The 17,800-nt window shown below is 31.9% G+C and overlaps 1 protein-coding gene across 6 annotated transcripts; it reads left to right on the top strand.

Annotated features, from left to right (window-relative positions):
• The first annotated feature begins 5,604 nt into the window (after positions 1-5,604).
• LOC100254892 (cyclin-A2-3) lies at positions 5,605-16,232 on the top strand. 6 transcript variants are annotated; one of them, XM_010656410.3, is made up of 12 exons: positions 5,605-5,780; positions 8,378-8,731; positions 9,141-9,426; positions 10,474-10,610; positions 11,543-11,635; positions 12,475-12,608; positions 14,208-14,283; positions 14,947-15,023; positions 15,126-15,159; positions 15,257-15,406; positions 15,498-15,632; positions 15,752-16,232. In XM_010656410.3, the coding sequence occupies exons 2-12, from the start codon at positions 8,435-8,437 to the stop codon at positions 15,803-15,805; spliced, it is 1,473 nt and encodes a 490-aa protein (XP_010654712.1). In that variant the 5' UTR covers positions 5,605-5,780; positions 8,378-8,434; the 3' UTR covers positions 15,806-16,232. The 6 variants fall into 6 exon arrangements, with proteins under 6 accessions (XP_010654712.1, XP_019077512.1, XP_010654713.1 ...); XM_019221967.2 differs by having other exon boundaries at positions 5,605-5,796; positions 8,378-8,645; XM_010656411.3 differs by having other exon boundaries at positions 5,605-5,796; positions 10,477-10,610.
• The last annotated feature ends 1,568 nt before the right edge of the window (positions 16,233-17,800 follow it).

The raw sequence follows: 17,800 nt of genomic DNA, 5'->3' as shown, positions 1-17,800 counted from the left end.
TGGGCTATCATAAAAGGCCTACATTGATAAAGTGTTGAGTAGATTTGACATGAGCAATTGTGCACCAGGAGACACACCTGTAGCAAAAGGCGATAAATTTAGTTTGCACCAATGTCCGAAAAATGAACTTGAGAAGAAGGATATGGGGAGATTTCCCTATGCCTTGGCCATAGGAAGTCTCATGTATGCACAAGTTTGTACGCGTCCGAATATTGCGTACATTGTTGGAATGTTAGGCAGATATTTGAGTAACCCAGGTATGGATCACTGGAAAAAGGCAAAACGGGTTATGCGGTATTTACAAAGAACTAAAGACTATATATTCACATACTACAGATCCAATCATTTGGAGATCGTGGGATATTCGGACTCCGATTTCGTAGGATGTCTTGACAATAAGAGATCCACTTCAGACTACATCTTCATGTTGGCTGGAGGAGCAGTGTCATGGAAAAGTGTTAAACAAACACTCATTGCTTCTTCCACCATGGAGGCAGAATTTATAGCTTGCTATGAGGCATCAAACCATGGGATATGGCTGCGGAATTTTATCACTTAGTTACGAATTATTGATGAGGTTGAGAAACCATTGAGAATCAATTGTGATAATAAGGCTGCAGAATTGTATTCTAAGAACAACCAAAGTTCGTCAAAGTTCAAACACATTGACATCAAGTTCTTGGTTGTAAAAGAAAGAGATCAAAGTCTTCAAGTATCGATTGAACACATAAGCACGAACTCCATGATTGCGGATCCGCTCACTAAGGGTTTGCCACCCAAAGTATATCATGAGCATGTCACACATATGGGTGTTGTACACATTGATGATGTGCCAGTATAGTAGGAGTTTGTATTTAGATTTTGTATTTGTTTTCTTGATGTGATATCATGTTGTGTTATCTGTACAGACCTTGATTTTAAAAGACTATTGTGTTTGAATACTCTGAATTGAAATGACGACTTTAAGAAGCAGTTTAGCATCAAGTGTTGAAAGTGGAATTTGACTATTTTTTAGTCATAAAGTGGAACCAATTGGAAATAGACATATTAGAGATCACATTCTATATAATTTCCATGCTACACATCCATACTTGATCCATGTTGCTAATTTTGTTAATGTTGTGATCATTGATGGGTCTAGTTATAATTATGATTAACGAAGGCCGCTTTGATCCTACGCTAGCATAACTAGTAGACCGGATTGTTTAAGGATATTAAAATAGGATAGTGAAGATGATCTCAATAAAGTACTTTCATGAACATTGTTTTGTAATATATGTAGTCCAAGTGGGAGATTGTTAAGATATGGACTCACATATCTAACAATAGTTCATGACTAAGCTATTCACCTCTTACAGTATTTGTTTTCTGTTTGTTCAAGAGTATGGACCACCTATGTATAGAGCCCAACGCCATCACGGGCCTTAGATGATGGACCTAAGACTCATGAGGCCCAATAGCCCAATGGGTATGGTCCCTAAGGTAGGAGGGTATAAAAGGTCAAAGGTCTGTTCATTTTGGTAACAATCACATCAATTTTGGAATTATAACAGACCTGTTTCTCTTTTGCTCCCATCGTCTGAGAGAATTCAGAAAGAGGTGGTGCCCTCTACAGCCTTAGAAGATCCATATTGTATTCATCGTTGGAAAACAATGGACTCAGGTATGTTCTTAGACAACAGTGGAAGGCATAATTTGAATGCTTAGTATACATATATCTTGTTTTTGTGTTTTGGGTGATAATGGAAATGAAGAATTTTATCACTAATGCATTGTGATATATGGAAGATAATACTCGTTTTAGATAATATATCACCATTATTCGTGTATTTTGTTTCTTACTATGGTGAATGATGGAATATATGAACCAAGTGGAAAATGTTAGATTTTTCTAAACATGTCAAAAATCTAACCCATAATCTTTCATCGATTTTAGGAATAATGCTAGACTTTCCCAAATGGGTTCAGAAATTTGACTTATAATATTGTGAGATTTTTTTTTTTATTTAGTTTTCCTTTTGATTGTCATTAACAACCACAAATTATATCATTGATTTTGTGATGGACATAGTGAATATAAATAGAACCTTCATGGTTAAGTCCTTGAACCTTTAATTTTTATTCAGACACATATATACACCATCGTTTTGAGATTAATTAAGGGTTTAGAAGCACTTCAACCCATTTGAACATCAAATTTGATTTCCGGATTCTCAAACCATTAATTACCAAAGATATGTTTCGGCTTTTCATTTATTTTTGCATTTGATATATGCTATTAAGGTTTGAGTATGTTTAGATTGGTTTTAGCACTAAAATGATACATAAATTTTAAAATATTCTCCATCTTTTTAATATATATATATATATATATATAGTTTTTATAAATAAGTTTTGAGAATAATTTTTAAAAATTTTCATTTGTTTTCAACCACAAAATTCTTTAAATTTAAACCAAAAATAATTTTCTTGACTTATTTTTATATAGAATTAGTCATCAAAAACAGTTTTCTTTAACTTACTCTCTATAAATTTTTTTATATATATTTTAACGCATTATTACAATGAAATCAAATTTAACAAAAAGAAAATAGAAAAACAAGGAGAAAACAATGATTTTTTTTTTTTTTACAATCTTGTTAGCTTTTCTAGATAAAAGATTTTTTTTTTTTTAATTTATAGATTTTTAAAGAATATTTTTTTTTCCTTTTTCATTATGAAAATATTAGACTATTTTTTATTATAATAATTTTTTAAAATTGAAATTATATAATCTATCACACACTTTTTAAAATTTATACATAAAAGAACACTAATTGAGATATTGCTTTAACGTAATTAGTCTACAGATGCACGTAATTAGTTTGCTTATTTTACAGGAAAAAAATGGGTTTTGATTCACTAAGATGAAAATACATGGAAAAAGGAACCTCAAAAATTTTAAAATAGCATCATCTTCATCTATATAAAGATAATTTGAAATACATGTATTTTTTAATCAGTCATCTAATTATTCCGTAAAATGCTCATTTTATTTGTTATGTCATCAACATCAATTAATAACTAAACTCCTTCATGTAAGTGTTTTGTTTTCTTTTAGATTTATTATTATTATTATTATTATTATTATTATTTGTGATTTTTATTTTCATTTTTAATGTACACACTCTTCAAAATGTCTTAATTTGCTATGAGACGTTCTTAATTTGTTATGAGATGTTTGTTCATGGAAAAAATAATAATTTGTATTTGTTTCTAAAAGGCAAAAAAATAAATAATAAAATAATAATAATAATAAATGTAAAAAGAAATGAAACATTTACATAAAAGACTTTAGTTATTAAATGATGTTGATGACATGATAAGTAAAAAAATGGATATTTTAGGGAATAATTTGATGACACATTAAAAAATATATATTTTTTTAATTAGGCGAAGATAATACTTATTTAAAAAATTAGAGATTCTTTTACATATATTTTCATAGGGAGTGTTTTATTTTTAATATATTTTTATCCCAACTTTTAAAAGTTCCGTCAAAGTCCAATCCCTCCGTTACAAAACCAAAAACTGTGTTGTCCTTCCCCACTTCTGGGTGATGTTATCATCATCCTAAATTTAAACAATAATCAAAGCCCACTCCATGACCTGTCTCAGTCACACGTAAATAAATTTACACAAGAAGGCTAATTCTGTAAATTCATCACATTTCACTTTTTGAAAAAAAAAAAAAAAACATTTAGGAAAATTATAATTTGATTTTTTTTAACCAACAATCATAATGTCCCAGATGTTTTAAGCTTGCGTGCGGCACTTGCAACTTAGCCCTGCTCTTAACTTATTAAATATGATTATTTAATAAAATGTTAAAAGAAAATGATTTTTTTATATTTGGTTTTATAATGAAAAATATAAAATAAAATTAAACATAATTAAAAACTATTTAAAAGTTTATGGACGTTAAAATTATTTAAGCAATATTTGGTTCTTGAAAGCATTAAACAAAGAAAAAAAATATTAAGAAGAATGATTTTCACATATTTGTTTGTCTTATTAAAAATGTTAAATAAAATAAAATATAATTAAAATTAATTAAAAATTTATATATTTTAAATTTATTTAATCTTTATATTGACGAATTAAGATAAATGAAATAAATTTGAAATAGCAAGCAAAAATAATTTATGGACTTTAAATTTATTTTTTTATTTTATTTCAATTTTTACTTTACCTTTTTATTTTATTTCCTATGCATTTTTCTTTAAATTTTACGAGAACAAAAAATAACTTTAATCTTTTTATAAAATAAGTAAAATAAATTTAAAAAAATATATAAAAATATTTTATTGACTTTGAATCTATTTTTTACTTTTTTTCTCTCTCATATTTTATGGAACTAAACATAATCTTTATGTTCTATATTTTCAACTTGAATTTATTTATTTCCCTAATTTTTTATTGCTAAAAAATAAAAAATAAAAATTATCGAGATAGACTATTAATATCTTGAGTATAACACAATTATCTTGTACTATTGACTAATTCCTAATTTTAGCTTTTCAAATTTATTTATAAAATGATCTTATAACGTTCAATTCCAAACGTAATCATTAACATTATTTCAATATTAAAAAAAAATCATTTTAATAACCATTTGAAAATCTTAGTAAATTTAAAACATATATAATCTTTTTATTGAATAATATTAATAACTATTGGATTGCATTTACATTTAAGGGCAATTATGAAAATTTATCGTATTTCATTTTAAAAAAAATTTAAAATATTTTAAAAAATTATAATATATATATATATATTTTAAGAAGCAACCATAATATCACAATATTACAGATTTAAATTTTTCTAAGCTTGTATTTGATCATTTAATAATGGTTTTTTTTCATATTTGATTCCGTAATGAAAAATACATAAAAAAAAATCAAATATAATTAAATTATTAATAATTTATATATTTTTAAATTATTTATTGATAATAGAGGACAATAGCAAAAATAAATTTAAAAAAATATAAAAATAATTTATTAAATTAAATTTATTTTTTATTTTCTTTTATTTTATTTTCCTCGTACTAACCAAAATTTCAACTTTTTGAACTTCATTTATCTGTATTGTAAGAATTTTTTTTTTTCAAACAATTTATTTTAAATTATTTATTTCCCTCATTTTTATTGTTAAAATTTAGAAATTAAATTTTATCCAAATAGACTATTAATATTCTAACTATTGACTAATTCCGGATATATCGAAATTGATAATTTTATTTTTTCAATTTTATATGTAAAAAATCTTATAACGTTAAATTCCGAACGAAATCATTAACAATATTTCAAATATTTTGAAAAAAATAATTTTAAGAAACATTTATTGAGAAAATTTTAATAAATTAAAAGCATATATAATCTTTTTTATTAAAGAATATTAATAACGGTTTGATTGCAGGCAATAAAGTCAATTCAACTACCCAAAAATAATTTGAAAAAAATAAAATAGAGCAGCAGTACGTTAATGATGAGAATAATAAATTAATAAAAGAAAATGGTAAATATCATTTATTATTATTATTTTATTTCTACGTTTCTCTGAGTTTCAAACTTCACCACCGTCCCGCTCACGCATCTCTCACACGTTCTCTGTCTCCAGAAACATCTCTTTTTCTTGCGCTTCTCTTCGGACAATCGCACTCACACTCTCTCTGTCTCTCTACTCTCTCTTCTTGTCACCGTTGGAGAGAGGTCTTGGAGCTCAGAAGATAGGCTCAGGTCAACATTGGTCAAAGTAATAAACGCTTTTATGCTTTTGTAATCTCAAATTTCAACCTTTTGAGGTGGTGGATTTGTAGATCGATTAGGGTTTGTTGTTTGTTTGTTTCTTTGTTTGGTTGACGAGAAAGTGTGGGGGAAAGGGAAAAGAATCTGGAGTTTTTTGAAATCTGGGAATGGGAGATCGGTTGGGACCCAAGAAAAAAAGAGCTCCACTGTAGTGAGTGTGGTGGTACCATTGAGCATATTTGAGTTGACTTTTTTCTTCTTTTTGGAAACAGGAATAACAGAAAGGATATGACTCGAAATTTTCTTTTTGTTTCCTTCGTTTTCTCGGCAACCAAGTGGGGGATGTGTAAATTTTTTTAAATTTATAATTCATATATATTTTTTAACTCTCTGTTTTCTTGATTGTGTCGGAGATTTTCTCGCATTTTACGAGCTTAATTTACTCTGTGTTCTGATGTCTTATCCAAGGGGAGCGATGAGTTTGGTTTATGTTTGTATTTGATCTTATCTTCTCCTTTCTTTGTCGTACATTCTTGATCTTTTGTCTTCTTGGTCTTCTCCTGGGTTTTGTTCTTTTGATGGAAAGCTTTTCTGGAGAAAAAGAATTTTTTCGTGGCAATGTGATTGTTTTTTCTCAATGCAAATCAGGGAAACATGATAGATGTCGGTCAAGATGAATGCAGCCTGAAAAAGTTCTTTTCTGGAGAATTATTCCAGGAACTTATTCCCATTTGACCGGATTTCCCAGTTGATCTACAATACCATGGATGGTTACAGTTTTAGTTTGACGATGTATTGATCTATATGTATAATTTGTCATTTTCATACCTTCTTTTTGAGACTTGCTGTAATTTTGGAAACCTGGAACCTCGTCTGCGCAAGTTTTAATTCAAACTATCATTACCCTAATATTTTTCGGTGTACACAGCTCACGTTTCAGTTTTGAAATCTTTTGTTTCAAATTTGATTTTCATGCTAACAAGCCTGTTTCGAAAATGCTTAAAATCTATAATTCAACTGGGAGGACCCATAATTTTCTTCGTCTTATATTTGTTTGCTTTGTTCTATTGTTTTGTACACAAGGGCACACTAAATTGTCTCTGTTATTGAACCAAAAGTTTGTCAGCTGTGGAGAAGTCGGCATCACCAATTAAGAGACAAAAGATAAGAGGGTAAATTTGGGTATGGAATGGAAAAAATACAAAGACAATTTTAAAAACTGCCACACCTAATTATATACAATGTTTGTAAGTTAGACTTAGAGCTGATGAGAATGTTAAATGTTAAATGAAAATAAAATCAAGGGGGAGAGTATGATCACATTCCTCTTTTCTGAAATGGTTATATAGTTCAACATGTCATGTTTGTTTATGATATATCATGCTAATCAGATTAGGCTCTGATGCTAGGTCCCTTGATCTAGCTACACCAAAGTTTTGTCTTCTCTGTTGGATAAAACAAGTACCCAGTAACTCGTAGATGCAACTTATAGTGTCAAGAAACTAAAACCTGCCTCATCAACGTGTTGTAAATAAGGGAGATGAGAATGGAAAAATACCCATATACCTTGCTTAGTCAAAGATTTATATGGTCAAATGTAAGTTTTCCTTGGTCAATTTAATGTTTCATTACTTAGTAATGTTAGGAAAGTGAACGATATGCAAGAAAAGATGGCTATAAGGCTAGCTAAGTCTTATGGTACAAGGGCATTGCCATAAGATGAGGGAGTTTCTAGATTGTTTTGGTATAAGTGAACATCTGCGCCAGTAAAGAGTGACTTGATTCATTCTGAAGATGCTGTGAGCACCAGAGGATGGTGAAAAAGAATGTGAGTTAAGAAGGTTGTAAAGTATCCAATGCCAAGTTGTCAGGATTTAAGGCTCTTTTGAGTTTAGTTGTCCTCTTAAATAGTTCTTACACCTAGAAATTGCTTGGTTTAATTTGCATATCCATTTCCTACTCTTCTTTGCTTAAGGTTTCATGTAATGTGGCAACATGCTTGATGGGAGTTGGGCAATATCTAATCAACTAAACCAGGGAAGTGTATGGTGACATGTCTATTGAGTTGTTTTGGTTTTCTTGTCGAATTGGTAAATTAGCCTAGCATTGTTAATCTGATTAATTTGGAATCTTGGGGTAAATTTCGAACTGGGTGCAATTCTGACAAAAAAAAAGGAAAAAGTAATGAAATATTTTAGATGGAAATCTGTCTTTAAAAAAATATGAACTAGCGAAGCATTGAAATAGCATTAGATTTCCTTGCATTGTAGCAATGTAGACTGGTAGATCACCTTATCTTTTTAAAATCAAAGGGCTAATGCCAACCTATGTAGTTTTGTGAGCAGGATATGATAGTTATCTGCTTCAATCATCATGGCTTTATGGATTGATCCTTCTTTTGTAGCTTCTGAAAAAATTGCCTTATGAGAAAAGAGTTTTTGTTCCGTTCTTCTGTTTTTCATGCTTATTTTTTATCCTGGTCCATTGTATAAGCATCTTATTGCTTCTGCACTTTGGATTGCTATACCCTCCTTTTCCTGTATTGGCTCTTCTATTTACTTGGTCCTGCACTGGTCTCTTGGTTGCAGTTTTGATGATCCATCTTTCTGTGTAAATTCTCCTGTTCTTCTCTAAGGCCTGTAAATATGGAGAAAGAAAATTGGGCTACTGCTAATGCTGAAGAACTGACCACTCGAGTAACACGATCTCGAGCTGCTACATACCGTGCATCTAAGCAGATGCTTCCTAAAAATGCTTCCATGCCACAAGAACAGAAGCGGACTTCACAATCAAATTTAAAAAGGCCAGCCTTGGAGGAGAAGAACAATGCAGCTTCTGCTACCACAGCTCCTCAGTGTAAGAAGAGGGCAGTGCTTAAGGATGTCGCAAATATTTGCTGTGAAAATTTGTACATGAACTGCATTGATGCTACTAAAATTCAGGTTGCTATTCTTCTAATATGTCTGTTGTCTTTGTTTTAGTGTGCAATTCTCAATGTCAATAGGCATATTTGATTCACTAATACTGTCAAGTTGGTTGTTTTCATAGAGTTCAAATTTTGGTAGACACTTACATTGCATGAGCAGATAAAAAGACACCACAAAAAGTTAAAGATTAGATTCAATTATTTGATTGGATTTTGAGCAGCGTTTAGAATATATTGATCTTAAATAAATTCTTTTTGTTATTGATCATGTAAAAATAGAACTGAATGGAAAGTTCATTTTTAATCATATGATTCATTTTCTTAAAAAAATTTCTTGTTAGTGCAAAGATTTATTGTTTAATTTGTCTCAGACAAACAGGCTTCCATTTTTCTTTACTCAAGAATCACAATTTTTTGATTGCCAGAAAAGGAACAGCAAGCAGGCTAGGAAAGGTTGGGTGATGTTACCCAAGGTGGCTCCTTCTGTTACTGTAGAAATATCACTTCTTTCAGCTGATCCGAAGGCAACAGTGGCTCAAGAAGTAGAAAAACAGGAAATTGAACCTGAAGTTATATGTCTGACTATAGATGGGAATTTACCTTCCCAGTTAACTTCAAGAACTACCTTAAGGAAATGTGGCATAGCTGACAATCAGGTTGAAAAACACTGTTCTGAAATTGCTTCACAACTCCACAGCTCTTCAAATGAAGGTTTGCATTGTCTTTCAATTCACCTACAAACTTGTTAACTTTTATGTATTAATGATATGAATGATTGCTTGCCTAGGTTATGAACTTGGTAGTTTAGAAGAAAAATGTGTCATCTTTGTGGCAGTTTCTTGCTTTTCTAGCATCCCGTCAAATTTGAGAGTTCCATGGAGATCTCTATGGGCATAATTCTAGATATTATGTTTATGCATTGCTGGATATTCAATATTAGCAATTAAGTGTGGAAAAAATTAGCAAAAAAAAAAAAAAAATCCTAATTTAAGGCCTACAAGAAATTATATGGGAAATCCAACAAGGGCTAGTGGCTAGTGGTAATTAGTCATTTTTAAATGATGAATTGATAAATGGTAAGTCAAGTTTTAAATGAATATATTAAAATTTCTTACAATGTGAAAGTGGTATAATAATTTAAAAACAAATTCCTCGCTCAAAATCCAAAATATGGAAACTTAAATATGCAAAACTTAACACTTTGCAGTTGTATTGCTCTAATCTCACCAGCGTGATGGCTGGTTGACTTAGGTGGTGGGGTTCCAAGTAAGAGGTGCCTTTTGGACTAGAGTTTGACAAATAGATGAAATGATTTGGGCAAATGACATGAACCTCAATCGGGCTGTGAATCCAATTTCCCAATAAGCTTTTTTCAGTTCTTTAGTCTCCTAATATTTTGTTTCACATTGTCCTGCCACATGCATAGAACACATTATGATTAACAAGGTATTATTTGCATGGAGCTTTCTTGATGCAGCATACTCATGTTTATTATGTCATTCTTCAGCCAATATGTATTTATCAAGTTATATAAAGGTCATGAAAATAAGGTTGGGTCAATTGGTTTTGTTTTTTTAGTTTTATTTATAATGTTAGTGAAGTTTGTGTATCTGATTGATGCTTTTTGTGAGATCAAATTGGTAGCATGGGTGTGGTTTTTGTGTGTGTGCGTGGCAGGGGGTTGTTCTTTTTGGCCTTTTTCATTGTACTGTATAAGATCATGTGTAAACAACAGTGACACTGTTTCAATTGGTACAGCAGAAAAGGGTAGCTTTGATGGAAAGCTGACAACATCAAGCAATCCAGATGTTAAGGATATTGATTCTGATGACAAGGATCCTCAATTGTGTAGCCTCTATGCCCCTGAAATCTATAACAATTTGCATGTTGCAGAGGTTTGTGCTGTAGATTCTGGTCTTTGACTTGTATGAACTTTCATTTTTCCTTTTCCTCATCCACCATTTTTCCTTTTTGGTTTTTCTAGGTTTGTTCCTCTTTTCTTTTTATTTTGGAATGAACTTGGAGGGGCTGGCCCTCCAAAAAAAATGGAGAAAAAAGGAGAGGAACAATGTGCTTTCAAATAAACAAGCAGACACTTAGCGTAGAAAGACTAACTACCTCAAATCAATATAAACAATTCAATTTAGGGTGCACAACATAAATAGATTTTCCTACTAATTTCATAATTCAGCTTTGTTAATTCCTTTATTGCTGCTCCATTAACATTAGTACTACAGCCTTCAAGAATTGTACATAACCAAATAAAACAATAAGAGAAGGTAAAAAAGAAAGAAATAAAATGTTCGCCTTTCCTCAAAGTTTGTTGCCTTCTTCACGACTGTTCAACTTTAAAAATGCTTCATGGACTGCCAAAAATACCATGAACTGAATATTTGTAGGATCCATAGATTTATTTATGCAGAAAATAGGACACCTTAAAAAGAGGGAATACCAAAGAGAAAACTGAGAACTTCCATGGTTTGGTTTGACGGATATGATCTACCATTCTCTTTTTATGATCTGGTCTCCTGTTCTGATTTGGTCACCAGATTTTCATATCTGGTTGTAACTTATGATCTTATGAGCAAGTTATCATGCATGTCTTGATCCTATAAGATCCTTGTGCAACTTGTAGTGTATTTCAAAACTCTTTAAAAGCTTATGTGCTTGCATGTGTATATCGATGTGTGAGTGTGTGTTTACAGTAGCTTTATAGCTGGATTTATGTTTTTACCAGGACTAGAGATGGATAACTTTCACTCTCTTTTTACCTCATTTCTCACAAGACAGTTGTGCTTACTTATAATTTAATCTTTCATTTCTTCAGCTCAACCGAAGGCCATGTTCTAATTTTATGGAAACAGTGCAGCGAGATATCACTCAGAGTATGCGGGGGATTCTGGTTGACTGGCTTGTAGAGGTTTCTGTAGTTTTCCTCAATGCCACTGATTTGAATGTTCTAATAGTGATATATTTTAGAGTACTAAGCTAATGATAAAGATTATATGCCTAAAACTTGAAAACTTCTAGTTTTTACTTGTAATGTATCCTCTCTCCTTAGAAACATTCTATACTATAATTTCCGCCCTATATGGCAGGACCAAGCTGCATGTCAAAGTTTGTGGAAACTGTTCTATATTTTGTTTTTTGAAACCTTATAATTTTTCTTTCCTTCTTTGTACTTTTTTCTCTTTCCTAGGTGTGTTTTGTAGGTGGCTTTACAATTTTACCTTCTTTCTTAAAAATGTTGTTCCATTTTAGTACATAATTGCCTTTTGCAGATATCCATGCATGAATTTCTAGGACAATGCTTCTAGGATGCCTCAGTTTGTTTCTCCAAGAAGGTTGTTGAGGTTTCTCCAAAAAAAAAACATTAAAAATTTGAATTTATTAGTTCTTTTTCTGCTAGAACAGTGCTTTGTCAGGGGTATAATAGTGTCTATTAAAGAATATGCCTTTTCTGTTTTCTTTGGCTCCAAACTTAAATATTTATATTGCACCCTTGCTTTGGACCTTTCTGTTTTTAACAAATGCTTCTGTTGTTAGTGCTACTACAACATGGTCCATCATCCAATTAAAAGAAAAATACATGAGGCTCTGGAAATAGGTTTATCTCCAGAATTCAATATCCTTGTCAAGCCAAGAAACTAAATTGAGGATAATTGACTTTATGGCATTTTTAAAATGGTGGTCTGAAGATGTATTATCTCATGATTATGCCTAAGGAAATATCACTTATGATTTTGATCTTTGTTTCAGGCATCTGAGGAATACAAGTTGGTGCCAGATACACTTTACCTCACTGTACATCTCATTGATTGGTTTCTCTCTCAAAACTACATTGAAAGACAAAAACTTCAACTTCTTGGCATCACCTGCATGCTAATTGCCTCGTAAGAAGCTGCCTTATCTATGATATATTTCATTACATGATTTCTGTTCATTCTGAGTTTTGGGAGGGAGTGTTATCTAGGGCATTTTCATAATAGTCATTATTGCATATAAGGCTGATGTTATGGTGATGAACAGCATCAAATCTAAAATAATGCTGCAATATCTTCCATTGGTTTTGACTAAAACAGTTCAACTGACCTTGTTGTTGCTAAATATATCAGAACTTTCAGAATCACTTTAGAGCCTTCAAGAGTGCACCACACCAAATCATTGTCTGACACTGGCTGTTTGGAGGCAGCAAGTGCACCCACAACATTCATTATCTATTTATATAATACCATAGACAGGAAATGTGTCTTGAGGTTTTGAATCTGTTGTTCACTTTTTTCAAGGGCAATGTGCATCCTGAGATGAAGATTTTTCCATTCCAACTTGGTTAACATGATAATTATACGAGTTGACGTTAGGTCAGGTTCTGGATTTATCTGCTCCTTTCTATCGAGATCCATAAAGGAGGAAAGGGATCATCAACCGGCTTGCAGAAGTCATAGTTGTGAATAAAAGAAACCATGTGAGTTTTTTTTAGAGGTAGTTGTTTTTGTCGAGTTTTGTGGAAAAACTCAATAGGGAATTGAAACTTATTCCCATGTTTGGGTGTGGTGATGTCATTTCTATTAGATAGACAGTTTTCACTGCCAAAAACCTACAGAAGTGAAAGATCTAATAGAGGAGAAAAACAAGATAGTTTTGTTTAAGTAGATAGTCTATTGAGAGCCTAACCCCAAAGAAGAAACAATCACCATAGGAAATAAGAGAACACAAATAACATATGATGTTCTGTTAGAACATCTGTTTAACCCTCTTCCGTACATATAGGGGTTGAACATAGTTTTAAAAGGTGTGCTTAAATTGCACCTAGGCTCAAGGTACAACCACTTGCTAGTTATAGCACCTTACTTACCAAGACATGTGCCTCATCAAAGAGGCATGCCTTGTTGACTTTACTCTTCCTTTTTAAACACTTTTATTCTTGAAATTTTAATTGTATATTGAAATTTATATAATTTCATTAATTTTTTTATTGAATGTTTCTTTTAAATGTTTAGAATTTTAATTTTTTTATTAATTGGATTAGATTTCAAGTCATATATTATAAAATTGATATGCATCCCAGGTCGCATTCCATTTTACTCAAGTGCTCGCCTTGTGTTGTGCCTAAGCTATTTGAGACTTTTGTGCCTTAGGTGCACCTTGTGCCTTTTAAAACTACGGGGTTGAGAATTTCAGCAACCTTTGTGGTTCTGCATGTATTGCTTAAATAGAATGAGACCCAAAAGTTTTATGCATCACTAGTGAGGATGAGAGGACAATTTATTATGGTTACTGATGTTGAAAAGTTTTCCTGCTCTCCTGTGATGTGATATTCAATGAAAAAAATTACATTGGATGTTAGTGGTCATATATTATTGCTCACATAACTCTCTCATATTTCCAACATTCATGAACATACATGGTAGTTGGGGCAATAAAAACTTAGACATTGAATCTGCTTTATTTGACATGATGTTTAATGTAGTTTTATTCTTTATGGATTTAAGGAAGTATGAAGAAATTTGTGCCCCACGAGTGGAAGAATTTTGCTGCATCACAGACAACACTTACTCAAGAGGAGAGGTTAGTCTCTGCTACTTTCTTGTTTTGACCAATTAGGATGCTTGGGGTTTCAGAAACTTGAAAATATAATGATAAGAAACTGTAGATGTAAACAAAATATTTTGAACCACATTTTCATCATTTATTTAGTTGTATCTATCTAAACATTTATTAGTGCCCTTAGTTTGGCATCAACTTTTATTAGTGCCCTCAATTTTGCATCAAAAAACTCAGATGCATAAATTTGATATGTAAATGTAACTCAACTTGCAACAAAATTGTTATTAGTTGAGTTAATTGTATTTCTTCACAGAAGGCAATAAAATATACATAAATTTGGTTTAAATGGTATCTGACCTGTGAAATTAGAGTGGATTTGTGTCATGTCTTGCTGGACCCATTTTGGAACAACAATTAGCATGGTAATGGTCATTCAGAGTACGGAATATATGAAGTTATGGAAGTTAAGGAAAGACTCTTGCAGAGTACCTTAAACAAACAGTTAATAAGTTAATAACCAACTCAACAACATATCTTTAATGTAGAAAATTTCAACATATTGAACACCGAGTTAGAGCCCTTTTCTTATTTTATATATTTATGTTCTAGTTTTATTTTACTTTTTCTTCAGAATACTTCTGCTTGGTTATTTGGATTTATAAAAGCTTGTCGTTGAACTGGCAGGTGGTGAAAATGGAGAGTCAAGTACTGAACTATTTTGGCTTTAAGATTTTTGCACCAACTGCAAAAACTTTTCTCAGGTACTTCAGCTTATTATCCAACATCTAATATTTTCATGACTAAAGGCTTCTGTATACCCTACTGAAATTCCTAATAACTCTAGCAAATTTCTTGGTTTCCAGGAGATTCCTACGAGCGGCACAAGCATCTTACAAGGTAAAACATAACCTGGTTTGCTCAGGAGATGCTTTCTTTAATTTAATTTTTGCTCTGAGACTAAAACTTCCCATTTTTAACTTCTTCAAACTCGCAGAATCCTAGTCTTGAATTGGAGTATTTGGGTAATTATCTAGCAGAGCTGACACTGATTGACTATGGCTGTCTGAAATACCTTCCTTCCATCATTGCTGCATCAGCTGTATTTCTTGCAAGATGGACACTAGATCAATCAGGCCACCCTTGGGTTTGCATCATCTCCCTACATATTTCCTTTCCACTTGATTTTATTCCATGTAATTGGATTGGGGTTATGACTTCGTCCATGCATGTGGCAGAATCCCACTCTAGAACACTACACCAGGTACAAGGCATCAGATCTCAAGACTGCAGTTTTTGCATTACAAGATTTGCAACTGAACACTAGTGGCTGCCCTCTGAATGCTATACGTGGCAAATACAGGCAGAATAAGGTAAAAACGAAGGATTATTGTGTTACAGCTATATAAAATCATGTCACTCACAATTTGCATGGCCATAGTTTGGGCATTTTCTACTAGTTAATCTAATAATGTGTTTGTTGTGGTAGCAGTTCAAATCTGTAGCCAGTTTGTCTTCCCCAAAACTGCTCCAAACTCTCTTCTAAAGATAAGATGGCTTATTCATCATTTTCTCAAGGGACTGCTAACAGATACATACACTAAACAGATGGGAAGTTTCTACCCAGCGGCATTGTGTGCATGGAGTAATACTGATGTCTAATCTTAACCCATTTTCTCTCTTTCTCTTTACTTTTCCAATCTCTGTTTATAAGTTCTGTTCAAGTTCTAAAAAAGGTCTTGGTTCCTGCCAATCCTGTGCCTTTGTAACATTGTATCAAGAACTTGAAATACTACACTGATGGTTGAATTTAAGTGTTTTAAGGGGGTTTTTTCTTTTTAAATTTTCAATCTGAATCAACAAGTTATTTGAGATCTGAGAATTAATTTGTCCAGTTGTAAGTTTCTGTAAGAGAATGTAATGTAACTTCACTAGCCAAATCCTCAATCAAATGAACGGTTTCTGTATTGTAAGTGCTTATTCCATTTGTGCCAAAATTTTCTTTACAATGTTGTATTTTCCTTTTTTCATTTTTTGAAATCATGCAGTTTGTGTCAGGTTGTGATTGAGTCGTAGCCGCCTCTTTATTATCCCCCTCCATAGTTTGGGGAGAAAAAGTTGGGATAATTTAGAACTTGTTTGACGGTGATTCTAGGAGATGTTTGTAACTTTTTTAATACTTAAAAATAATTATTTTGAAAATTGTTCAAAAAGTTAGATACGTTTCTATGAACCACTATCATATAGATTTTTAAATTCTTATCAATTCTTTATCAGGTCTATTACATTATGACTTAAGGGTAGAAATAAGAAAAACTTATTATTGTGAAAATTAAATCTCAATTTTACTAGGGTTTCATTCCTATCTTGTACATGATACTATGATTCACTTTTATTTCTATCATATTTATGAGAGGGAATTGAAATAAAAATAATTATTCTTTTTCTTATTTAGTATTATAACAAAGGTGTTTGAGTCGGGTTTGGGTATTCAAGTAGGCTGACTTTGACTTGATCCAACAAAAATAGAAATGGGGAATAGTTTTTGGGAGTTAAAAGTGCCTAGAAACATGCATCTACAAGAAAGTTATTTTTCTCTTAAATACTATCTATTTTTTCTTCATGAGAAAAAAAAGTTAAGATATTTGTGTTGCATAAATAAAGTAGTTCTTGAATTTTCGTAATTTCATTTATGACTTGGAGCAAAGAATTCATCAGTGAAACAACCAATCTAGATTTTGGGCGTTTCAATATTTTAACTATATAAGAATTCATCGGTGAAACAACCAATCTAGATTTTGGGCATTTCGATTGATAATCTGAAACCTTATTTCCATTAAAAGGTGCAAAATAAATAATTTGTTTCACTATTTTAACTATATTTCAATTGTGAATACAAAGAATTTTAACATTAATCATACAAGGTTAAATAAAACTAATTAATAAATTTAATCACAAAAATAAATAAATTCATTACGAGAAAATAGTTAAGAATCTCATTTAGTTAAAAAATTGAACGAACAATTATTATTAATTATTTGAAATATCTACATGGAACTAAAATGAATGACCAACACATGAGCTGAAGCCCAATCACTAGCTTAGGAGAAAAGCCCAACCAAAAATAGCAATACAGGCCCAGTCTGGGAAGCCGCTGTAATCACAATCCGCTACCGACCATGGGCAGCAGAGCCGGATACTCCCGCTGCCGCGCCCACGACGACGCCACCTCCCTCGAAACCCTCTACCACCTCCGCCACCAAGCCAAAGAAGCCTCGGAATTTCCTCAGCTTCTCCGACGACGAACGACGAAGAAAACGAATCCGCATCTCTGTCCAATCATCATCGTCCTCCAAAAAAATCATCGCCGCCAAGGACCGTCTCACGTCCTCCTGCCCCTATTTCCTCTCCAATGTCGAACCCCAATCTGGCGCCTCCAAGGCTACACCAAACTTATAGCTAAACCTGAACCTAGATCTAGGGTTTTGGAATCTTGTGTTTTCAATCTGCGGACTTGATTTCATTTATCTATTTTGGTTAA

This window comes from Vitis vinifera, chromosome 9 (genome assembly GCF_030704535.1).
Source record: "Vitis vinifera cultivar Pinot Noir 40024 chromosome 9, ASM3070453v1".
Classification (NCBI taxonomy): domain Eukaryota; kingdom Viridiplantae; phylum Streptophyta; class Magnoliopsida; order Vitales; family Vitaceae; genus Vitis; species Vitis vinifera.
Note: the sequence above shows the minus strand (reverse complement) of the source record. Positions and strands in the feature narration are given on the sequence as shown.